General features: G+C 39.6%; 1 protein-coding gene across 2 annotated transcripts; it reads right to left on the bottom strand.

Moving 5' to 3' along the window:
- On the bottom strand, positions 1 to 26,229 carry LOC115041441 (CD81 antigen). Of its 2 annotated transcripts, XM_029498883.1 has the most exons (9): positions 26,049 to 26,229; positions 17,060 to 17,174; positions 6,971 to 7,068; positions 6,447 to 6,521; positions 5,208 to 5,324; positions 4,493 to 4,595; positions 3,055 to 3,068; positions 1,863 to 1,946; positions 1 to 1,749 (listed from the first exon to the last, which is right to left on the bottom strand). In XM_029498883.1, the coding sequence occupies exons 1-9, from the start codon at positions 26,112 to 26,114 to the stop codon at positions 1,687 to 1,689; spliced, it is 735 nt and encodes a 244-aa protein (XP_029354743.1). In that variant the 5' UTR covers positions 26,115 to 26,229; the 3' UTR covers positions 1 to 1,686. The 2 variants fall into 2 exon arrangements, with proteins under 2 accessions (XP_029354743.1, XP_029354742.1); XM_029498882.1 differs by lacking the exon at positions 3,055 to 3,068 and having other exon boundaries at positions 4,497 to 4,595; positions 26,049 to 26,227.

The following is a 26,229-nucleotide window of genomic DNA, read 5'->3' as shown; positions in this document are numbered from 1 at the left end:
TTTAATTGTAAAATACATTTAATCCCTTTATATTTGGGCAAACTGAAGTCTCCAAGAGTATTCAAGGGTTGAGGTTCAAGTGGCAGTGGCTGAGGGATACTGGACTGCTTCTGGCACTAAACCAGCTGTCGTACTGATAAATGTTTATAGTTCAACTCCCTCTCTGTTGCCACTGCCACTAAACCTTCCAGCCTTCCTGTCTAGACTCCAATGATGACGTACCACACAAAGATATCGCAATACAAAGAGGAAAAAAGGCATTACATTGTCTTTTTACAGCCTTCATAATTTTCATTAGCACAATACTTCAGAGCTGTAACCATTGCAAGACACTTTTACAGATTTTCTGTTTAAGTATGAGATGTTAACAATACAAGCTTTTTAGTTGGTTGACAAACACAGTGATAATATGGCAGTTTACACAAGATGACATGATGTTAAGTGCGAGTGTGTGTTTATGATGCGTGATGAGCAGTTAAGTGTCAGTGGCAGATGCATCTATCAGGAACCAAATGTTTTCAGCATTTGTGGTGGAATTAGGGGAAAAAATAAAAAAATAAAAAATAAAAAAAGCTGCCTGGATGTTGAGTTTCCAGACAACACCCCTTATCAGTGGGCAGAACTGATCTTAATGTGACTGCACTGACCTCTACGACTAATATTACCATTGAAGTTAGTCTGAAACTATTACACAATCAACTTGAAAGGAACAGATACAAAGACATGATTACTGGTAATAACGAATCTTATAAAACAGCTCTGAAAATATCATTGATTATTGAGTTGGACAAAAGTGATAGGATGGGTAGTTGAATATGGCTTAATTTGGTATCAATTATGAGCTACATTTAAGGGGACAGATTTGCTGGAACTATCCTCAGGCAGGTGTTGGTTTCTATGACATTATCAGTCAGTGTACTGACTAAGAAAACTATCCCAAGCAAACATTTCCCTTTCCTTCAAGTCTTTCTACTAAACCAAGCTAACCACCTAGCCCTAGCTTCATACTTCGCATACTTAAAAGACGAGAGTGATATCAATCCTCTCATCTTGCTTTTGACGGGCACGTGAACCGAGATGTGGACGGGGAGGTGCGTTTGTGTATGTTCACCTCAGTGCAGCATGGTGAGACCAACACCAGTGCCAGTCTTTTACACCATCATCTGGTTCGGTGTGGGGCAGGACGTATGAGCATAGTGCAGGAAGAGTACAGGAGAATTTACTGTCATATCCATGCTCATGCAGTCATAAAGCATTGCTAATATATATATTTATATACAGTTTATACATAAAACAGAGGGAAAAACATCCGTAAAACCAAGAGTATAAGAGCATGTTCATAGGCAAGGAGGCAATAAACAACTAATGAATCCCTAAAGGATTAGAGCACCAGGACTGGTGGAAATAATTCATGTGTGACACTGTGATATTATATCTACATATCAGGTTACAATAGCACTGGTCAAATATGCATAACGGCATCTGTGACTAACAAAAACTCATTGACAGTGTACTCAAAATGCTCAATAGAGAACAGTTTACATTGTCTTCTCAACGAGCTGACTAAATCCAGCAAGCAATAATATGTGACGTCTCCTGCTTATAAAAATAAAATAAAATAAATGAGACAGAGGCTGTGAGGTCATCCTTCTTTCATTGGCAAGTATACCATCACAGCCCGGCACTTCAGTACACGGGGCTGTTGCGGATCCCGCAGCACAACACCATGCTGAAGATCATCTCAAAGATCTGAGGGAAGACACAAACACCACAGATGGTCAGAGATTCTTGTCTACAGAGCACCTTCAATTTTCTCTTGGATAAATGTAACTGAAAAATATGATGCTGATTCAGGTTCTCACCATAATAACTGCGACCACCAAGGCAGCAATACCAATGAGATAAATCTTATCTGAGAACAAGTCATTGATCCTCTCATGGCAATTCTGCAAGGGAAAAACATCACAACATGAATTTATATCAGTAATAACCTGTTGATTGTGCTGTCCACGTCTGCTTTTGCTAATTAGTGTCTACGTTCTACAGAACAGTTATTCCATTTATAGCTGTCACCTTTTAAAAAACGAAGGTTGAACAAATTTGCTGGAGCTAAAAATTTACTAGCTGCACCCTCCCCCGAAAAAAAAAAATCTTATTACTTATGATTTTTATTACTCTAACGGAAGCCATCCATTTTACCAAGAAAACTACCATTTTCCTATTTTCAAATTTGGGGTAAAAAGTGAAGGGCTGTAATCTGAGTTCGGGCTCACACAGTGGCGAGGCTATACAACTAGAATTGCTCTCAGCTGTGGAAGACTGTTCACAAAGCCCTGCCGCCCTAGTTACTGTTGCTATGTTCTGACATTTACAGGGACCGTGGAGGCAGATTTATCTCGTACCTAAACCCGAGCCCTTTCAACTTTTGCCATAGCTACATTGCCGAGATTAGCATTAGCAGCTTTTACGACCCGAGCATGTTAACTTCAGTGGAAGAAAGTGATAGACGTAGAAAAAAAATCTGAAGGTGTTTTTCCCCACCCCTGACGATGTTTTTTCCCCAACCGCTAAGTGAGCAGCTGTTAATGCTCAGTATGTTATAACAGTTAAGTTTTCAAATAGCTTTTTGAAACACAAAAGTTTACTCAAGAGGTGCTAACTTTGCATGTCTCAGTCCAGGTTGTTTAAATTTTGACATTCTTTAATTTTGAGGTTATATGTAAATCTGTTGCGTCACGGCAAGAAGGTTGTCTTTCAGGTCAATTAAACAAAAATGATTAATCAGAATTCAAGCTATGATAACCAAAATTTGTTGAACCTTTTTGGATGTCAGCTTTGGCTATTAAGTCTGTATGGGATGTGCATCTCATTACTGACAGTTTTTTTTTTTTTTTTTCGGAAACTAAGATGACATGAAAAGATCATGTCATCTTAGTTTCAGAGAAAAGAGAAAAACATGTCCTAGTCAACAAATTGGTTCAATGCTTTAGAAAACTATTTAAACTTCTAACAATTATGTAAATAGACATAAGATCTCTTTCAAACTGTTGAGACTGTAACAAACAGGTCTTAACTTTGTAATGGTGTGCTGCACAACAATGCCAGAACATTTCGTAATTGACCAGCATCATGTGTTTTTTTTTTTTTTTTTTTTTTTAACAGTTGAAATTTAACTGCATTGTATTGTATTGGCTCTTATATATAAATTCCAGGTGGTGAAAGCAAAATACAAGCAGCCTAAAACAGGCTGTTAAAACTCACTATTACAGTCAACAAAGCTCTGCTTTTCATCCGTGGTTCTCAGCATAACCCAACCAGTGTGACTGATAAGCCATTAATAACTTGACCTTATGTTGTTTCTCTTTCTTGACAACACTCCAATGAGAAGATCCGGACCGCTCTTCACTGTGGAGTTGGAGCTGGATCTCATCTCAGCATAACAGAAGTGATAAAAGAAGCAGCTTGAAGCAGCCGAATGTTTCAAACAACATTAGCAGCTTTTCAGCAGCATTGTGCACACTGATTACGTTACATCTTGTTTCTTTAATACACAAGAAATCAGTGGTGATTTGTTTCATGGCTCCAGCTCTGTAATTATGAGAGTGGGATCAGTTTTCTCATCTGCCTCAGCAGGAATGTGAAATTCCCTGTTCAGATACTCTTTTTGGTATAAGTTACAGCTGCATCTAACAGAGCAGTCTTTACTGGTATTGGTTCCACCTGTGCTTTGACCAGCAGCATGGCAGCATAGTGGTTGGTGCTGTTGCCTCACAGCAAAGAAGGTCGTGGATTTGATCACTGGGCCGAGCGCTTTTCTGTGTGTGTGGAGTTTGCATGTTGCCCTTGTTCTGATTTCCTCCCACAGTGCACAGACATCCATGTTTAAGTAAATTGGTGACTCTAAAGGTCTGAGTGTGTGTTAGTAGTTGTACGTCGATGCTCTTTGACCAGACAAGATGGCGCCTTGTGAAGGACCGACAACATGACAACTCAGAAGGACCAAGGTGTCGCACGTTTGTGACAGATGACCGATTGTTATATTTTTGTGGGCATTGTGTCAAGTTCAAAACAATTTATCATTATCTGCTTATGTCTGATTGGTTAGTGTGTACATCACACAAGCTCAAATGCCCTGAGCTGAGTGCTTCCTGACTCCTAACCCCTTCTCCCTCCCAGCATTTCCTGTCTGTCTAAGGTACTACAATGTTCAAAGAACGCACAGAAAAAGCCAAAAATATTGCCCAGAACAAACCATCAAACCAAAGAGCTTTTACATTCTGACTGCCGTAAATACCCCTACTATCATTTTAAAACAATTTCATACTCAACACCTTCCCCATCAATTTATTTTCGAAAGAACTTTTTCTTTCTTGCTCTTCCCTCCCTTTAAAGCTTCATTTCAGATATATCCAAGTCACAAAATGAGTGTGTTGTCTTCTGACCAAGCTGAGGCTGTCGATAGTGGAAACGCTGTGGAGACGGACGGTTATACTTACATGCATTTGTATGCCGCTGGGGCAGAGGTCAGTAATACTTAACGCATCTGTGAGCTTTGTCAGAAAACTGCTCCCTGTGCCTTTACCGCAGCAGTTCAGCTGAAACACAACATCGACAACATTGTAAACATCCCAGGCAAAAATGCATTTTATCTAATCACCATCAGGGGGTGACTTCACTCGTAAAAGTCAGATTGTATTCAAGTTTATGTGAAAACGGCCCTATATATTTTCTTCAGGAGTTTATGGAAAATAGGGTAAAATAATAAAACAATACTATCCAGAGGCCTGAGTTACTCAGGCCTCTGGATTTAATCAACTTAAATCAACTGGATTTAATCAACTGGATTTAATCAACTTTAATCAATTTATAAATCGATTTAATCAATTTAATGGAGTTAATCAACACACATGTTAAATAAATTAAAAACTACACTTGTTAAGTGTCAATGAGGGAAAAGACTCCTGATCAGGGTCTCATTTCAGCACAGTACCATCTAGTGGTGAGATGCATGTTTCCCATGTGATATTTATCTGGGTCACTTGCTCTCCCGCTCCACCACTGAAAGGTTCCAGGAATCATATGAAGATTGGTGGAAGGTGCTTGCTTTTTATTCATGTGCAATAAATATCAAGATTTGAGGCAATTGTTTTCAAAAATTATTCTACAAAGTTCATTTCAAATCTTAATAAATATGGATGCGTTCCTACCGTCTCATGGAAGACCTTGAGCACAGTGACAGCGGCCTTCTGCTTGTTTTCATTAAAGCTCTCTGAGACGGCTTTGTCGTATGCAGAGTCATAGAAGGTGATCATTTCCTTTGCCACCTGGAACAGAACCAAGAAGGTTTTTGCAGACTCAAACTTAAAACTTAAAACAGCACATGTGTAAGTGACATGAATCTGAGTGTGCACAATAGACCTGTTGCAGCAGACACATCAGTCAACATGTTTTTCTTACCAATTGATACAGAATGAAAACTCACGCAATGTATACTGACTAATCTCCTGCAGACATCTGTCTGATATAAGCATAGAGTTTTCAGATTTCAGAGTTAAAAAACAAAGAAGATTGCCTCAGTAACCGAACGCCATATATTTGGCCCTCTGTAGACCATAATAAAACTGTACGAAGGCATAGGCCAAGGTGACATTATAAACAGCAGCAATGCCGGGCAGACGGTGGAGTTGTGGGAGGATTAATGTAGCTAAGAAAAGAAAGAAGTTAAATATGCATGCGAGTCGTATGCTCCATATAAAAGTGATGCAATATAAGCTACTTACATCAATGAGCTAAGAATACTTACTATGTATAATATATAATACTGATGGCTATTTTATATCCATTAACACTGCAATTAACAAGATTTTATTAGTATAGCATGCCCCAATACCATTAAAAAAGTACTTCTCATGGGTCACATATGAAACTAAGAAAAATTCTATTAGTTCTATTAACTCAAATGACTAAAATTAACTCTCAACCATAGACGATACATAAAAGTGGACATGGAGTATTGGTCTGTAAAGTGAAGCCAGTGCTGAAGAACCTTAAATCTGATTTATTAACCATTAGTGGTGGTTGTGAAAATAAGTGAAATTATCTTGAAATCTATGTGAAAATGTCCCAAAGGAATAACACTGAGTTAGAAATTATTTGCTCAGTAAATGCTTTCTTAGTGAGTTTATGGTCTCATTCTCTAGTTTGAAGTCTTCAATACAACATGATTGTCACTTTTTAATGAAGAAGGAAACTAGAGCACAAACACCATATGCATTTGGCTGTTGCTGCTGTGTGACTGACTGTTTCAGCCAATCAGGACAGAGTACAGAGCAGGTCAAATCCAGCCCTAACAAGTGTAGCTCTATGGTAAACCTACAACACATGGTGTGAATTGGTAGGTTCTGCGTTACATGTCCAATTCCAATAGAAAGAGCATGCAGTTTTACCCTCTCTCTGTGCATAAAGCCCCAGATTCCAGCTGCAACTTCACAGGCAAACAGGATGACCAGGCAGGCGAAGAACTGCAAGACAGAGAAACTTCAGCTGGTTCATTTAAAGATGAAGCTGACTCAGCTTTTACTTGATTGTGGAATGAAACAGAACAAAGGTTTATAAGTTACAGGAGCCATGTTTTGTTTGGTTGTAAACAAGACGTCTGTGTGTTATGCTACTCAAAACACGTTTATTTCTACACTATGAAGTCTATTGAACATGTCATCTAAATTTGAATCTTCAGATAACAAATACTTTTTCAAACCAGCTTTGTTTAAATCGGTGCTCACTGACTTCGTATCCTTATATGTCTTTGCCACTGCACTGAAGCAGATCTCAGACTGTTACTGTTGTGTTGACTTGCAGGGTGTTTTTGTGTACATTTGAAACAAACAAAGCTAGGACCAACTCATGGATATACATACGTCCAAAGAGTTCTAAAACTCCCCTATGACCTTTCAATGTTACTGTGACTTACCGTTCCCAATAGACACTGGGACTCCTGGATGGCACCATAGCAACCAAGGAATCCGACCACCATCATCACAGCACCAACGGCAATCAGGATGTGGATACCTAGATTTAACAGATACACAGCAAACCTTAGTATACGTTATAGATAGATCCACAGGTAAAAATAAGAGCGGCAAGAGAAAATTCTGCTGTTTAAATAGAGAGGCAAGTAAATACAGTGTTAAACTCCACCATGTGAGGGTGGTGGCAGATGCATTAACATCTGATGGACAATAGGGGGTGCAAGCTCATTTTTTTAAGCCAGTAGAAAACAGTGAGTCATTTTTACAGGGAGGTTTTTTTCTGTTTTTGTAGACAAAGCTGCTGCTCAATAACTCAACATGACTACTTTAAATCCAGGACATCAATCAGGTCTTGTTTCTTCCTCCCACTGTACAGTGCATGTGTAGAGATATCCATATGGTCTGCATTAAACTGCCAGATTCCTGCAGATTAATATTTTACTTTAAGGAGGGTGGATAGGATAGAGCAAAGAAAGAAAGTAAGAATGTTTTAATGTTCTCAGGCGACTCATCAATGGCAGTCAATCGAATACTTTCTGAGTAGTGTGACTGTAAACCTCAAGCTGTGCCTGCTGCAGCTGGATGGAGAGGACCGGACAGAAGAAACATGACTCTGCTTTAAGATAAATAAACAACTTCATATTCACTGATAATAACAATCTCTTTTAATAATAATATCCCAAATAATATCAGTTTGTTCAATAGTAACTCTATCAAGCAAAATGTGGCTCATTTACAGAAAATTGTCCCCCGCCCCAATCTGCTGTTTTTACTCCTGTAACTATAAAGGGCTGCGCTCCATTTGGTTTCCCTTCATTGCAAGAAACAGAAGTGCTTAAATAATTTATTGCACTAATTTGACTCATTTGAAAAGTCAACTGGTGCTGCTACATATGAATGTGGCGCGTTCATATGCAGCTCAAAGGCTCAGAAATGGGAGATATTAGCCTCAGCTAATGATGAACTTTGCTTCTACAAAGAAAAGGAACAAGGAATAGGATCAAGCTTGTGATGACAGCAGAAGTGTCAAATCCAAAGCTCCTTGAATTACAACATTCCTGTTCAGTAGCTGATTTTCATACTTTAAGGACAAAACAAAAAGACTGGGTTATAAGAGGAGCTGTACATACCAGACAGCCACAAGTCTGTGTTCACATATACAATGTTTTAATACAAATGTATTGATTTGAAACATGGTACATGTTAACCTGCGCTCACGTCCGGGCGCAACTAAAGTCTTGATCTTTTAACCAGGACTTCAACCAAAAGCATGATCAAAAACGTCAGTTGCAGACAAAGACGCTGCTGTGATTTCAGATGGATTTACTGATAAAATGATCACTCAGAGACAAGGACAGAACATCTTATTTTGTTGTTGTTAGACTAAATTTTATTGTGTTAATTTTATTAAAATAAATAAATAAATAAAAAATTATTAGCTAAGTGCATATTTCTTGAGAGTGGTGGGACTGGTCAATGTACAGCAAAGGAAGAAAGCTCTTTAGTAGGACAGCAGCAGAGATATATATATATAGGCAAGGATGGTGGTCAAATGGCACCATAGTAAATCAACAGAAATCTCAATCACATATTCACATTCACCTCTTTAACTCTATGTATATCATGCCATGAGAACACCATGTAAATAAAGAAATGTCAGAAGTAATCATCTGACTGAATGTTTCCAATAATTTTTCAGCAGCTCTTAAACCTAAAAGGCAACAGGTAAAACCTTTCTGACAGTGTCATCCTTGGACCACAACGCTGGTACGATTGATGGTAATGGTCTAAGTCATTCTGAAGCCAGGAGTTAGACGCTTTTGCTCTCATCAGGGTTCATGGCGCAGTAACAACCCTCATCCATATTTTAGTGCGACACATGCTTTGGCTACATATGCACCCACTGAGCCATCTGACTGTCTGGCCTGGGTCTGTTTGGATTATTGCCTTATGGATAATTCTGACTTACTCACTTTTTTCCCTTATATTATGCAACAAGAACTGCCGTACGCTAACAGTTAAAAGTTGCAGTTAAAGTTAAAAATTAACACTGAACAACCGAGGCCACATAAATAGTCCAACTCCCACGTCAATTTTCTCCAACCAAGCACATGGTTAGTTGGATAAATCCTGATGTCAGAGGAACAAACCTCAAAAGCCAGAAGCACAGATAAAGGTACAAGTGAGAACATGTTCATTCTCTCATGGTATCACTGTGCTTTATCAGGTAGAGAATGCAGCTCTCTGCTCTCAGTTTTCAGCCTCAGACATAATGTAGGTAGACATAATTTGATTCTGGACCAGTAACTGGTCCTGTACCTCTTATACCCCACCCCCATATCTCTCTTGCTACACACACACCCACCCCTGCACTCTCACTCTCACACACACACACACACACACACACACACACACACACACACACAGAAGCTAATTCCTAAATTGATATCTTGGTAACTGACCAAGTGCTCCCTCAATCTCATGTATTGTGGTTCTTGTCTATCTTGATTTAATTCTCTGCTGGACCACTCTTGCTTCCAATCATCTGATGGATGACAGGAATCTAAGCATTAGAGGTTTGCCATGAGTCGTGTCCATACCATCTGAAATTTCAAGGCTATTTATGTTAAGATCATTTCATGTGTTATCACGTGATAAAAGCTGGAATAAGAGTTGGTTCCCTAACTACGTAGCTCTACATTGCTATTGCTTAGCTTCAAGGCTTTATTGCTCTTTCAAGTATCATTTTGGGATGGTGGAAACCCACCATCAGGTCTGCGTAGGAGAGATAGTGGAAGCAGCAGCAAGAGCACCCAGACACAGAGAATCAGCTCTTTTTAACCAACTGGCTTGTTCCTGCATAACACTGACTTTAGTGAATAGACTCATTAATGAAGTAAAGTTAGATTTTGGATCAGTCTGACCCTTTGACTGGACATTTCTGCTTTACATCTAGGTGTTATCCATCAAATGTCATCTTCCATCTTTGACATCAAAAATCGTCTCTGTATTGGCCGTTCCAACCGACTCTAGTGGGTGATGTCAGCCAATCAGAGTGTCTCATTCAGATGCCTCGCTGTCAGCTGCTTACAGCCCAAGTCTCTTGGACCAGTACTGAATTTTTGACAGAATAAAGAACGAGAGATGTGGAAAATAAGATATTTAGAGCCTCAGAGGCTTTGGAGCCGATTTGTCATTACTGCTCAAAAGAATGAGCAGGACTACTGATCAGATGGAGACAGAAACTTCAAATAAGATCTGGAACAACACAAAAATACATGTGACTTTCTGTATTTTCTTTATAAAATATGGCAAATTACATTTCTGTGTTTGTATATCCCTGGTTTATGAAATACTATGCCCTATTAGGATGTCCAGGGTCCTGAGTGAGATATTTATATAATTAACTGAGATTTCAAAATGTGAAGACTCTCCAACCTGACCTGAAGTCGGCACATATCAATACAATGTCCGATGAATCACAGGTTTAATGAAGAAATAAATACGATTGGTTTTAAATCAATAATGGATTTACAGTCACATTTTAAGAAATAGTAGTGGAATTAAAGTATTATCTTCAATTCCATTTGTTTTTCATTGTATATATTGTAGACAAACAAAATAAAAAAAAAATATTTTCTTAAGATTGAGTACAGTACTGCTGTCCTCCTGATATGTACAAATACAAATTCTGCCAACTATTCGTTCATCTATTGTTAATAACATGTACAGGTGGAATTTCCTCCAATTATAAGGTTAATAAAAATAGGATGTCTCAAAATATTCTATGCAGGCATTTTAAGCCGCTTTGCTCAAGGCATTTGACCATTGTTTAATATATTGAAGCCTTCCTTCCATCACTTCCTGTACCATTCTCTGGGTTTTGCTGGGTTTTTGTGTGAATGCAGTTTAGTCATATTATGACATTAAGTCTGACCTGAGTTACAGGTCAGTGGAAGAAGTCTATAATGTGGCATATCCTGGAGGACACCAAATACAGCAGAGGAAAAACTGAAGGCCTGTGACCTTGATGATCTGAGCAGGATGTCAGGTCTCCACAAATCAGTTCACAACTGGGTTTATAATGAGTCCACTTGGGTTTAGTTCACTTCCCTACTTGGATGTAAGCAGGTATACATTGCTATCGTTACCGATCAGACGGATGTGTGTGTGGGTGGGGCTGTTAAGCAGTTGAGACTGATTGGGCTGAGTAACTGCATGAAATGAAGATTGCTCTTGATCTATCCATCCCCTCAGGTTAGAGTACACGCTGGACAGTCTGCCAGTCTATCAGAGTGGAGGACTTATAGACTGACCTGAACAAATATTCACACCTATCTGAGTCGACAGTGAACTGAAATGTGCATGTCTGTCAACTGGGGAAGGAAGCTGGGGAACAGTATACTATACTATATTACACTATCCTGCAGGAGGATATAAATCACGATAATTATAAACTTCCATTTATAATCAAAATTATACAGCATACTGGAGACACAAAAAAATAAATATAAATTACCCTATTCTGGACGGGTTGTCCATATTACGTCTCTACCATCGGCAAGACAAATATAAACTTGATCTTTAAAACTATGTCGATGTTTATGCCCAAAACCTACACACCTAAGTACCTACTGACCCATTTAAAACTAGAAAGCCCCCCCAAAGGGGGGGGGGGGGGGGGGGGGGGGAGCAACCACAGCTGTGCAAACATCAGCAATCCAAGCTGTGTTAATCTGCAGCTAACAAAATATACACAATCATGAGATATATGCCAGATATTTATTCAGCCAAGGAACAGAACAGCTACAATGGTGAAGAAAAAAAAAAAAAAACCTCTTTATTCTTGGATTTCTTTATTCAAACATAATAAACATTTAACAAGTGGACAACAGGAGATAATTTTTTTTTGCCAGATTTCTTTAAAAGATTTTTGGTAAACTAACAAGCAAACAATTTTACACAACACATCTCATTGACTTCAGATGAAATAATAACCTGAACTTGTGTTGATCTTAAATGCAGTTTGACACTAATGCCCTGTGTTGACCTGTCAACACGCTGCATGATACTGTTTTTCGTGATCTACAAATGGAGAAGGCAGATACAGAGGGGAATGAGACAGGAGTGCTCCCTCACAAAGTTTCCAGTGACCTGGGGGGGCCTCTCTATGAGCCTCTGTTAGGGAACCCAGGCATATGCTGTGGGAAAGAAAAATCTTTTTAGATAAAATCCAATGATAAGACAGTTGATTCCTGTGATATATATTAATACACAGGGAATAGTAAACTGGATTCTCCTGGATCAGGCAGACTATCCAGAGAGCTCACCATCGCTTCTCTGATGCTGATTTCAAGGTAAAAACCATTTTTACTCTTTTATTATGGAATACTGAGGGATCACTGCTTTCTACAACTAAAAAGTGCCACAAACTGTTGCCAGTAAGAAATGATCATAACCAATAAATATTTAGCTTGTAAAATTAATCACTTTTTGTTGCATTATCTTGTGTGACACATGGGCTGTCCAGCTGCAGAACCTTGGTTATATATACCCCCTGAGAATTTATAGATCTTGTGCAATGGAACCAAAATATACCCAGCACCAACCAGCACTTCAAGGGGCAGACCACTAACATTTTCAGACACATACTGGACACATTGTATTACACTTACTTTTACAACCAACCTCATAATTGACACGAGTTGCTCATGTAAAGAACCAGTACCTGCTGGACAATGGGAGACTCAGAGGCTGTACAGTTTTGCAACTACTCTAATAAGACCTGCAGTGTCTCAAGAAACCTTATAAGACCACAGTAAAATTAATCATTAATGAACTAGCTATGCAAATATGTCACAACTATACCAGTATGCTTAACAGTTGTAATGTTAGCAAACTGAAGTTATCAATCAGTAAATTTGAGAAAACAGCATGCTAATACTAGCTAGCATTAGACATTATGCTATGAAAATTGAATAAATCATTGTGAAAATAAGACTTACATGACACAGCTGGCATTTGTGTAAAGCTGGAATTTTCTCCTGTGGCAGAATCAGAGTTGCTCCTGATCATGGATTAATTTCAGCCTAGGGAACTGCACCACATGACGTTCGCGTGTAAAGTGAGCACCACATACGACCATCTTGACAGGTGCAGCAGGGAATCCCTGACTCTTTGCCTGTGCAAAATGTTTCCAGAGGGGAGGGCAAACAGCAAGCTGGCCCTCCCCTCTGGTGAATGAAGCGCACAGGACTCTGCAAGAAGATTAAAAAACTAGAAAACATTTTGGGCTTAAAGTAAATTACACTTAGTTTACATTTACACATATAGGTTTATAATTTTTTCTCTACATCATTTAAAAATTCTAATGTACAGCCTACAAGAAACACTGAGTGTAGCACAGTCTATAAAACACCAACGCCAAGACCTAAACAATATTACAGTTCAGCCACACTCCTGACAAAGCAGATCTTTTACTATGAGGGAGTCATCATTGGCCTGTTGCGTAGGGACCAATGATTTTTCTGGATATTCCAGTTTGTGTTATCACACTGGAAAGTTAAACTCAATGGTACCCGACAATGATTAACACATTTTAAGGATCTGGATTCCATTGCATTTCCTGGCACTGCTCAAACATTGCAGACCTGATTCCTTACTGTCTGTATTTGTTGCTTTAACTACAGATTGGGCATTTAATTTTAAATAAATTATTACTTAGCAATTATAAGTTCTGAACATGGGGTGACAGCCTTAGTAAGATATCATGGATGGCACATGGCTTTAGCTTTGCCTTTTTTTCCCTAAACATAATTTTGGGTTTGGTTAATTGTTTGGTTGGGCAGGTTGACAATGCAGGTTGTGGGAATGGCCTCATCCTGATGTCTCTGTACACAAAATTAAGCGTAACTTTAACAAATGAGACGACAACTGATTAAAAAAAAAAATAATAATAATAATAAAAATCTAGTGGAGTAAAAACTGCCTTTTTCGTCAATTAATATAAACTATATGACAAGTTGAAAAGAAAGCCAATCAGAACTTTTTTTTATTTTGTCAGTCAAGAGCAAGTCTTTTTTTTTTTTTGAGGTGGTGATGCAGCAACTTCAAATACTTTGGGTGTGGGAAAGTCAACAGCATCTATACTCTGAAACTCTTTGCGGCCATTGATAACAAATCTTGGTTGCAAGAGATGAGCAGACGACTGATTGAGTTTATTTTGTGTACTTGATTTGAAGCTTTGCAAAAATAAAAAGGGTGGTTTGTAGTCATAACACTTAAAATCATGTTTTCCAGTAGTGAGCAGAGCGCCTGCCTCATTAACAGGAGCTGTCTTGTTCAATAAAAGATGCCCCCCCCCCCCAAAAAAAAAAAAAAAAAAAAAAAAAAAAAAAATCAATCAATCCATAAATAAATTTGACCAGGTTAAAAGATGTTTCCAAAGAGTAGAAATCCAAATGAAATGTTTGACATTGCACTTAAACTAAACCTTTTACATTTGTAGATAACAGATTGAGTTATAAACGTTTTCTTGACCTTAAAAGAACAGATTCCTCAGCTACTGGTGGAACTGAAAAGCATTATGATTTAGCTGGAACTTACACATTAACTTCTAATATTCACATTTTCAACTGAGTTTAATAAAAAGGAAGAAAAAAAAAATCTGTTGACTTTCAACTGGATTTTCTGCTACAGTTCAATTAGTTTCTTTCATTGACTGACTTGGGCGATTGTCTGGAAATGTAAGTGTTTGAATTCATTTCTATTGGTCTGTACACTTCTGGGTGATGGTGTGTGTGAACAGTCGGGTAAGAGAAAGGAAAGCAGCAGATGTAAGACCTCATATTGAAAAGTTCCTGGCAACAGGAGACAAAAACAGGAGGGGAGGAGGGGAGTGGTGTAAAAAAAGGGCAGACAGAGGGAGGGTTTGGATACCAGGAGGGAGAGCGAGAGCTATGGAGGAATAAAAAGTGAGACAGCGTGACTAGAACACTAACCACAACCAGATGGGGAAGTAATGGTGAGCCACAGTGGAAAGAAACTGAGTGAGTCAAGGAAAAGAAACGTTTCAAAAGGCAAGGGGATGAGGGGTGGGGCTGAGGAAGAGAGACGGGGGCTGGTGAGGGGGCTTTTTTCCCTGCACAACTTCCCCCCCCCCCCTCATTCAAAGGGGGGGCCCTTTGGAATGAGAGGGAGGCTTTATGTAATGGGTAGGATGCAATCATTGGACTTTTTTTGAGAGAAAGTCCCAGAGGAGTTCCTCTTTTTTCCCCCCACAAAACACAACTCTTCTGCCTCAGAGGACGACAAAACAATCCTCCAAACAATCACTCTTTATATAAACAGACTATTTTCTAATGCATTTTCCTACTGTGTCTTTCATCCCTCCTCTCAGCTCAGGGCTTTTTAATCAGACTAATGTGGATGTTGATGCTAGTTTCCGAGTTGACTTTATGTGGGAGTGTCAGCTTTTTATAGAGTCATATGATGAGCTGTGTGTCCTCTGTTAGACCAGGTCAAAATGGTTTTCATGTGGGTGTGGCTGAGGCAGGGCCTTATGTATTTCAGAGCAGTCTCATACTCTCACATCCAGGTTCCTGAGGCTCAGCTGTCCAGTTGTGGACTGCTTGTGCAACACGAGTAAAACTGATTGATAAAACAAAACAGACGTAATACTGATTCAGAGACTTCACAGCTTTTCTCCGTTTTATGGCATAATGAAAATGTGCTGGGGACTTTGCAGGTTGGAGTCAGCTAAATAAAGCAATGGCCAGGAAACTTCACCACTTGACCAGCTGACCAGTGCAACTTGATCACTCAAACCCCTTCAGATTGTTGGCCATGCTCTAAGCTATCCCATACTGCGATGAACTGTCAACCACATGATGTTATGTAAAAACCAGATACCAGGTTTAAGACTCAGTTTTAAGTGGAGAAAACAAACATCCGCTCTCCCAGTACTAAACACCCAACGACAGACCACCAACAGACTCACATAAGTGTGACTTTTGGCTGCGTCTTTCACTTTGGTGTGACATGTTCCTTACCTTCCAGCTATTTTAGTGCACCATACAATTTTGACATTTGCATCAATTCATCACAATGTTAGAAAACAATACATGCCTAATTTCTGTTATTAGTGACCTACAGATTTTTGTCCGATTCTGTCCAGTGTTTTGTATAATTTTGTATAATTGTATAATTAAATAATCGACTATCGTGTAGTAAATTTCCTGCCTAAAAGATTGACTCACTGTGGACTGACTGTCTAATTTATTTGTTGGGTCTGATTTAAGAACCTTTTGCCAATTATTTATTTAAGAGAACCATCTTCAGTTTAATCACTGGGCCTCAAAGAAATACACTTGTTCTGGTCATTAATAGTTAATGTAACTTCTCAGTGTGTATATCCCTTGACTGCACATACAGCACATCAAATAATATTAAAAGATATGTCAATACTGGTTTCAATAATACAATTCCTTCTGGAGTTATTTAAAAGCAGCTTTATGTATGAAATGACCATTTATGAAGGCATGAACTTTAATAGTGATCACATAATCAATGATGATGTATTTAATCTTGATTTATTTATTTATTTATTTTTAAATAAGGCTACAGCATATCCTATGGTCTGAACAACCCAATGTGGGCATGGGTGTATTTTGTCCACCATAATGTGGCCCCATATGACACATTACAGAATTGTCAATATCAGGTTGTTTCTTGCCTCTATACAATTTGATGCCAGATAAGATCATTTCGAGCACAGAACAGTGTTTGAGTCCATGAACTGAAAGATTAAAGGAGGGGACTATTCAACTGATAATTACACGTAACAACAATGTGTTTGGTTAGTAGATGAAGATCAGTGCTGTCAAGTGGACGTGATGAAGATGAACACAAAACCGACACATTCCAGATGTAATTAACTGTGTTCACAAGGTTCGGCAGGAGTCTTGTCCATAAGACAAACACACCGTGAAGACAGACACAGAAACAGATGTAGTTGGTGCAGAGATACATACTAATGTAGAAGGTGCTGGGGGCATGGGCTCCCTCAAATTCCAGCCCCAGCAGGTTGCTTGTCTTGGGGTCATGCCTCAACCACAGGGCCACGCCCAAGATTACCCCTCCGGCAAGCTGCAACAAACAAAGCACATTTAATTTCATTCAGGATATCACACTACAAAATGCTGGTCACAATTTTTAAGCCTGCTTTAAAAGGTTTGCCATTTTCACATTTAATGGGCACTGACGTGAAATCCATACCCCAATACTTATGCACAGAGATGGAACAGATCTAACTTGCCTCTGCTGAAACCTCAGTTAAAAGGTGAAATTGCTATCTTAGATTTGTGACAAAATCTTCCTATTTTTGAATCACAGAGAAAGCTCTTTGTGCTGAGTTGCGTTAACATGTTGCAACTTAATATTTTATTCTCATCTGACTCTGGAGTAAGTGATTCAGGACACCTCCCTAAAAATTAAACAAGGGAGTTGATTTTAGGAGTTTTAGAACATGAAACATTTTACTTTACTTTAACATCATGTTGGCCTTCATGGACTTAGGGGCTGAATAATACAAATGAAAAATGCAGCTCTTGTGACTTGTACTCATGTCTATATTGTAAGTTTAATACTATTTAGATTGCTTATTGATGATTAAGTGAAAATCAAAATAAGACAAGCTGGATGAAAAGGGTTATTCAGATGGAATATACTTATACAAACTATTGTCAAATTACTGTGTATAACATCAGTTATTTTCATGACTTCAAGTTTACAGGAGTTGGTTAGTTTAACTTTGTATAAAGGCTAGAAGAAGGAGATTGTCTTGCTTTGCCCTGACATCTCTTGGTTCTCACCACATATTTTCCCAGTATTTTAAAAATGACAACTTGTTTTGGTGAAAGTTCATTCCTCTAAGTATTTCTTGGTGGACATTAGCTGGGATGCAGAAATTGTAACAATTCAGTATCCTAGGTTTCAAAAAAGCAGCCAGTCTCGGTTTTTGTGTATTTAGTGTTAATGTTAACACAACTGTTAAAGTCGAACTGACCTACTTGTCTAATAATTAGAGAAAAGCAAGCGTAATTCCTAAAACTGTTTAAAAACAAATGTCAATCTGTTCTCAGTTAGGTAAACCTACACTTCATCTATTGACCGATATCCAAGACATAGATATCCCCCACAAGATATCCCCTATGTGTTTGTCAGAGTAAGATATTGTTTTTTGGGTGGTTTTCTGAGTCCCTTTTGTTTGACGTCAGGACAAAGAAATCCTAAATATAACCAAAGTTAGCATATACCACAGCAGGCACACAGGACAAGCATCGCCAGACACAGCAGCAGTGAAATAAACCACCAGTAGAAACAACAAGCACCCCTTCGTCTCACACTTACATACATTCAAAAATAGACAATGTGGCTGAGGAGAAAATCTAAATGAAACTGGCTCGTTTCTGTGAGAAGATCTGAACCAAAGCAATCTGGGCAGTCTAACTCCTTCCCCATCTCTCTCGTCTCCAAGTGACGTCCATTCCACAGCTAAGGCCGACCACTGCCTAGCAACCAGATAAACAGCACAAATGACTGCAGAAATTCCACACACACACACACACACACACACACAACATACCAGAGTGACTTGACTTACTGACATTAAGAGAACTCCCCACCTCTGTACCACATGCTTCACCATCAGGATGAGTCACTGGAATGGCCACAGATAAACATTTGCTGTGACTGGTTGGGTAAAAAAAAACAAAAAACAAACTTTTCATTATCAGCTTGGTCACAACGCATGGATTTGCTCAGCCTCTCCTAACTCTCATGGTCTTTCTCACAGACAAGGCCAAAAACCTTTTTAAGAAGAACTGTGTCTTATGGTGGTGCCCAAAGACTTTTGGCACTCATGATACAAACTGAAACAACACATCACTCACTCAGCAACTGTAATGAATCCAGGGGTGTAGCCTGTACCACATTTTACTTTCCTTTTCTTTGTACTAAAATACATATTATTGCATTCTAGTCTACAGTAATGTGGCAGAGATGGAGACAGATGGGTAGGTGGAGCTTCAAATGAGACAACTTTCATGGTTCCATAGGAAAAACAAAGTGGGTCCATATTAACACACATGAAAGCATACACAAAAGTCCATTCATGCAAATGCAAGTCATTGTAAATAAGAAATGGATTGTATACTCTCAGTGACACTCAGCTGATTCATTGTACTGAGTACTGCGACTAAAGACAGTTGAACTGCACTGAACAGCTGCTACAGAGACCATAAAGTCAGGAGCACTTGTCATTACACATGTTGCTTTCAGTAAAGTGGGACCAGAAAAACCATGGGAACCATCCCTGTCTAAGGCAGACAGGGATGCATAAGGCAGACATAACTCAGTTGCAGTACAGAATGAAGTCAGCAATTGTGGATCCATCTTGCTTATTCATAATGCCCTGGTTGAATGATAGGTTCTGCGCTTGTTGAAGTTTTTCTATAACCTAATTAAGCCCGACAGCAGTTGACCACAGTTGTACACCTCCCACTTGGCAGGATAGTGCGAATAACTACTAGAAACACATGCTTACCATTTTGCTGTTGTTAGTTAGCAACAGAGCTAGTTAAAGCCACAGCTCCTCAGTAGAAGGCAGCTAATGAGCCGTGAAGGCAAGTTTACAGTTGCGGCTGTAACAATAAAAACACACATTCGTACAACAGTAGTTTTTCTGTAATGTTTAAAAATATATAAATATCTGAGAAAAAAAAAGTTGAGACAAAATGGGCACTCATGAAATAGCCTTGACAGTTATTAATTTCACACACCTTTACATTTCAGTTTTCAGTAATTGTTCAGCATGTGTTTGTTGCTGCTTTTGTTACCTTATCTGAAATCACTTTGTATCTGGATTATCATTACTATAAATTCTTTCGCAGCTGACCCAGGCCCATGACAAACCATTTACTGGTTGTTTACCCGGTGCATTTATTTTAATAAATTACATACCAAGGAAACGAAACATAAGGACAATTATTGTCATGTATACCACTGTCTGCGTTATTGAAGAGACTGCCCCTCCCTGTGTCCAAGCGTGTAAGGACGTTACGCTGCTTCTACCTAATGATGAAATAAAGGACCTTTTGAGTTTCTTGTAAGACAGGAAGCCAGTTTTAATGGCTCTGACTTAAGTTATCACACTTAGAAACAAACTAAAAGAAGAAGCAAAACACAGAAATGAGTGAAACCCAGGAAGTTGCTCACATACAAGTTTCCTTGCAAGCTTTTCCTCTGAAGTCTATTTCTGCATACAGCCCAGATACCGAAGGTTGTAAAATGCTGAGCATGTTGAACAACTCTACCAACACAGAGGGTCTCCTCCCCCCAACCCATCTAGTCACTTAGCCCTCTCAGAGTCGAGCTTGATTTATAGAAACAGGAGGTCTCCCTTTTAAAGTGGCTAGGTGCTCAGGAACTGCACATTAGACTCATAGTCTCTAATGATAAACTGGACAAGTCTGCCCTGATACATCATTTCAAAAAGCTGTTAGAGCAGCCAATAAAACAACTTTATCAATTTCTAATTTGTAAATCACACATCCCACAGGACATTATCTCTCAAAATAGGAGAGAAAAGTGCCACCAATGTAGTCCAAGTGAACATATCTTTCCAAACAAAATCCAGTTTCCTGGGGACATGCTGATTAAGTTTTTTCGTAGACCCTGTTACTGGTCCAAGTCCTTTAGTATTGGGCATCAGCTGCTGCAGAATTCACTCCAATATTTTGAAAACAGGTAAATGTGGATGGATTTGATACTTTATAAATCACAAAGGAAATTTAAGGCATCCAGGAGCTTCATCAAGAATAATATAGCAACAGACCCTCAACCCACATATCACCCCCATAACAAATATGCAACAATAGAGAGACAACCTACAATCATCCACATGAAAAATTATAAAGCAATATTAGAGGCAATAATATATTATAAATAGAAGTAGAGTACATATAGAGCTGATACCCATGAAACATAGGATTATTCAAAAACTAATAATATTAAGTGAAAGTTACTGTGTTGGATTTACTGAATGTCGGGGAAACCCAAACTTTGGGACCCCAAATGCCCCTTGCTCTTAAGACATATGTAGCTCTTGACTGATTCCTTGAACTGATTAACTTGGTGTTTGAAGGCCTCATTCGTGAAGATCTTGTGGACATATTCAGGACAGGAAGGCTCATCTAACCCCCCCCCCGGGAAACAATGGACAAAGGACTGTCAACATCCTTTGACCTCCCCATATGTTACATGCATAAAACTGAACTCAAGTCACAGGGTAATTGTCAGATTTCTCTTACCCACCTGAGAGGAGAAAAAAAAAAAAAAAAGTATGTGCCTACTCAGCTAACTAGATAGAAACGACTGACTTGTTGCTTGCTTGTAACTGTCAGAGTCATCTTGTCACTCTCAAAGCCTGGCAAACTAACTCTGGTTGAAGTAACAATCACATGCAAATACAAATGTGATGGTCCCTTGTAAGAGGGGGGCCACCAAGTACTAAGACCTGGTCCAACAATGTCAAAGGGGCAGGTCTGGCTATTTCAAGTTCAGGAGTTTTCCGGCACAGATGAATTGGGATTGAACTGTGTGATCACAGCAGCTTTGCACACCTAGATGGTAGCTACTAGCGGGGGTTTTGTACCATTTGTAAAGCAGGTGATCTTCAACGTGATGTCAGACAATTCCTCTACATGGCACATTTGTAAGGTAGGACTTGACTTGACTTGTAAGATTAGGACTGACGACGATGGCAATTTTATAAAAATCAACTTTCCTAAACTGCTTTGCTATAAATGCACCAGAAATTTTCCAATCCTAATTCCAAAATTATGGAGCCAGAAGATCACACAAACTCACACTCTCCTGGAAAACGTCGCCATTTGGCTGCTGTGGCCCTGTCAAGAGAAAAAGAGGTGCCAAAGCCTGATGGGCATTTTAACTGCCTTCGGCCCAAAACAGCTACTTCAGCAAAAACAAACCATGATGTCACATCAGTAGATCTGCTCAACCACAAAACCATGTAGATTGACACATGAAAGATTTTTATGACTTGCAACAAATAAAATCGTGTTTGTTACTTGCAACTTGTATGTGATTGATACAATGTTCATGAATTTCAGGGTTAAACTTATATACTGTTGATTATCTTAAACCATCATCTATAAAGGCTGGTTTAAATGATACCTAGAAAAGTGGGCGCAAAAACACTGCCCTGTGGAACACCACATTCCTTCAATCCCAGAGCCTTGTGATTCAGTGGAAAAAAAAGAAAAAAAAAAGGTGGGGGGGCGACTGAATGACTGTGGTCCATAAAGATTTGGACAAACTGCGTCCTTGACTTGGTTTACATAACAAGGCTCCCTTAAATTGCCTGCGAGTTTAGCAGACAACCCAAACAGCATGGCGGAAACAATCAGGATCAGATATTTCTGATGCCTGCAGTGTGGAGGTCTTGCCTGTCCTTACTTAATGCACCAGCTTTGATAAAAATTTTGACACAGCTATGCGAAAACAAAGAGTGTTGGTGGATTTTAGAGTTAATGCACTGGGGAGCCAAAACAGACAGAGCTGACAGGGAGAATGACAACATCACATATGAACATTAACCCCAAGAGCAGGAAACATTACTTTATCTGGAGCAGTACCAGTCCAGCATACTGACATGACACAATCTGGATTTTTCCTGTCAGTCTTAAAAAATAACCACATATTCTGTCTCTCTGATCCTTCTTCGTGTCACAGGATGCTGGTCTTACAGTCTGAACAAAACCTGGTAACAAAACCTATGACCTTTGGTTGTAATAGTAATCAGGGGGCTCTTAGAAAGTGCTGACTGGTATGAGATGGCTCACCACTTCCTCTCTCCCTCCCTGCAGCCCTTCCCCCCCTTCAGGTGTTGGGGCCCTCCTGTCCCACTCCGACATGTGCTTGCTTGGGCCAGTCAGTGGTGCTCGCCATTACCCGCAATGATCACTGGGGGCTGCAGCATGCAGCGTGGCTGAGGTGGCTCTGTGGGTTTGGTGCCTCTTGTGCTCGCACACAGACAGGGTGGCACGTCTGGGCCCCTGATCTGAGTCATCTTTGGACCAGCTCTGCTATTGGGACACCTTCACCATCTCTCCAGGGATCTACACAGAAACCCTCTGGATTCTCATTATCCTGAGTGAGGTGACAGGAAAAGCACAGCATCCTTCACTCCTCTAGCTCCTACCAGCACCGCCTGCTACCCTTCCCCTGTCCATCCTGTCCAAGATGCAGATACACCTCAGTGAATATCCCTCGATATTCACCGAGGCGTAGCACTGGCCTCCCTGCCACACAAACGCAATTTCACTCAAAGATCGAGAAACTAGCTTCCAGGGAGGGCTGGTGATTGTCACACACACCCTGCGGTGTTAAACTTCGAGAACAAATGCAAAAAGAAAATAAAGTGCAAAATCCAGCAGACTACGTTCTCAACAACCCTGACAGGCATTTTTCTTCAAGGGGATGAAGGAGGGCAGCACACTGTATGGCCATGCACAAGACTGGGTGGACCAAGTCTATTGATTCCTGGGTGGTTTCTCTTTTACTATCCAGGCTAGATAGTGTTGTCGCTGTACTTTTATTATTAACCCTCTACTCCCTGAACAGTCAGTATGAAGACAAGTGCAGTGAATGGGACATAAAAAGCTTTTCCACTCAAGTACTTTTGCTGCCATTCATCACGGATAATGGCTATTAGGCTTGGATGGTCATCAGGAGTAACAGCATATCCTGTTGGGCTCTGGGGGCGAGAACTGTGGCTAACCCATTTTCCTGTCACATGCCTGTTGGAAGCACTAGGATCTTAATAGGGGGAAAAGCCTACAGTGCATTATAGACAAATAATTTATGTTGTAATATAACAAATCGAGTTGGTGTTTCTGTATACAATCTAGAACCCATTTTCTAATTATCTGTAATAAATAAATAAATATTTAATCTAAATGTCACACAAAATATCACTCAAGAATGTTTGCTAGTATGAGAAGTCAATGTAAATGTGGCGATATTAAAATAGTAATGCAGGATAGGACAAATGTAATTGATGAGTCAAGCAAAAATATCAAATATTCTGGTTGCTTATCGCTTAAGTAACATGTTTGAGACTTCACAAATTTTTCTTAAAGAATTTCATGAAAAGTTCAAACTATTTATAATCTCAACAGCTCTCAAAGTGACTACAGATGACTGATGTACAGTGACATAGTAAATTCATTTCAGGGATGAAATAACTAACTTCCTCTTAACACTCAATCAGCCTTTAGCACTTAGAGGAATATAACACTTAAGCATTGTATAGTTGCATCAGGTTGTTTGAAAAAAAAAAGTTTATTATAGTTTCACTCAGCAGTGGGTGTTAGTGAGTGCCTTCAAATATTTGGTGAAAATTAAAAATAAAAAAGGTTGTAGGCAATGATTAAATGGATTGCTTTAAAACTGTGCACATAATCTCCTGGCTTTTGGGGATTCAAATGCTTTGGAACAATGGTCTCATCATACATTGTCATCATGCTGTATAAATTGTCAAATCTTCTTGAAGGGTTCATCTACACTTCAACCAATCAATAAGATTGGTTGAAGTTTATATTTGTCTAGTACTTTGGTTTATGACCAAACGGCTCATGACATCCCCATGAGCCTCAGCTGAATGATGTCTTTAGAGCTAACAGCTCAGAGTTTCTGTATTAGAGCTGGAACCCCGCCAGTGGAATGTCCATCGGCCTTACCGGCACAAATCTCAATACGGGTAAAAAAAAAATTTTTATAAAAACAAAACAAACAAACCATTAGACAACTTCTTCCTTTTTACTGTTCCTCTTAGTCATTTGCATATTCTGGGACAGGACTCACTTGATCAACCTGTGCACCCTGGAAAGCATAAAAATTATCTAAACAGTTGAGCCGCCATGTCTAGTAAGACACCCTTACACAATGTAAACTCAGAACAATCTGGAAAAAAAGATTCAAATAATTTTTGGCCACTGTATTGTGTGTTTGCTTCTGGGAGCCTTTAAATGTATTGATTTGTTCCTCCAACTAAAGTGTCTGGATCATATTTTATTGTCTGCAGAAGAACGGCACATGGTTTGAATCCCCAGTTAAGCCTCTTTTCCCTCCCATTTTAACCAGTGTACTAACAGGAGTCCAATCAGCCAATCAGGTTATTTGACATTCAGCTCTCAAAATAATAACGATAATAAATAGAATAAGCAGAGTCTGGTTTTCCTATTAAGAGTAAGACTGCTTTTTTTAAAACTGAAGGATGAGGGAAAAAATAGGAACCAGGCACCAAAGCAGATCAGTGAAAGAGTTGTTTGAGTCAAAACTAAACAGCAGCTCTTACATAAGAAGAGTAAAAACTAAACACCCACAAATGTTTCCATGAGCAATCGCTCAACTCTGACTCACCAAAAGAAAAACCACCAAGAGTCCCCTCTCCCCTCTCCTTCACACACACGGTGGAGATTTAAAAGCCATCGTCCAAACCTTCAAGCAAGCAGTCGAACAAATTAACACATTAGTCTACTTCTCAGGCCAATGTCTCCTCTGAGCTTCTGTCCGGGGCCTAAATCGTGCCCTGTTTTTGTCACGGCAGACTGCTGTTTGAGCGATGGAGCCTTTCTGTCCGTGTGAAGCCCTGAGCTGACTCCCTACAGGTCCGTTATGTGGGCTGAACACCGCACTCACTCCTGCGGCCAACACATGGCTCCGTAGCCCCTCGTCTTCTTCGGTTAGGGAGCAGATAATAACCAAATCTGGGGCGTAAGGGTCGTTTTGAGTTGCCCAGCGTCGTTCATTCATCGACGGCTCGGCGGCCGAACCAAACCCCGCGACAGACAAAGAGGAGGCGGCGCAGCGGCGTGGGGCGACACGGTGTGGGAGGACAACACGTTCAAAACAAAACAAAACAAGGTGGCCTCTTACCCAGAAGATAAAGTTGAGGAAGAAAAGCATATACTTGATGCATTTGGTGCAGCCTTCGACTCCCATGGTGCCTCAGACGGGAAAACTCGAGAGTAGACGAGACGGTGTTTGACGGCGGTCCGGACTCCTCGACGTGCAGCGGAGATGAATGCGATCCGGGAGTCCCGATTTCAGCTCTGAG

This window comes from Echeneis naucrates, chromosome 3, assembly GCF_900963305.1.
Source record: "Echeneis naucrates chromosome 3, fEcheNa1.1, whole genome shotgun sequence".
NCBI classification, from domain to species: Eukaryota; Metazoa; Chordata; class Actinopteri; order Carangiformes; family Echeneidae; genus Echeneis; species Echeneis naucrates.
This window is presented reverse-complemented; position numbering and strand designations above follow the sequence as displayed.

Bases quoted from the DNA above. Each gene is read 5' to 3' on its own strand.
- LOC115041441 (XM_029498883.1), bottom strand. From the start codon at position 26,114: ATGGGAGTCGAAGGCTGCACCAAATGCATCAAGTATATGCTTTTCTTC. The intron at 7,069-17,059 runs GTATGTATCTCT...TGTTAAATCTAG, and splicing joins CCCCAGCACCTTCTACATTA to GTATCCACATCCTGATTGCC. The intron at 4,596-5,207 runs GTAGGAACGCAT...GTTGTGTTTCAG, and splicing joins TCAAGGTCTTCCATGAGACG to CTGAACTGCTGCGGTAAAGG.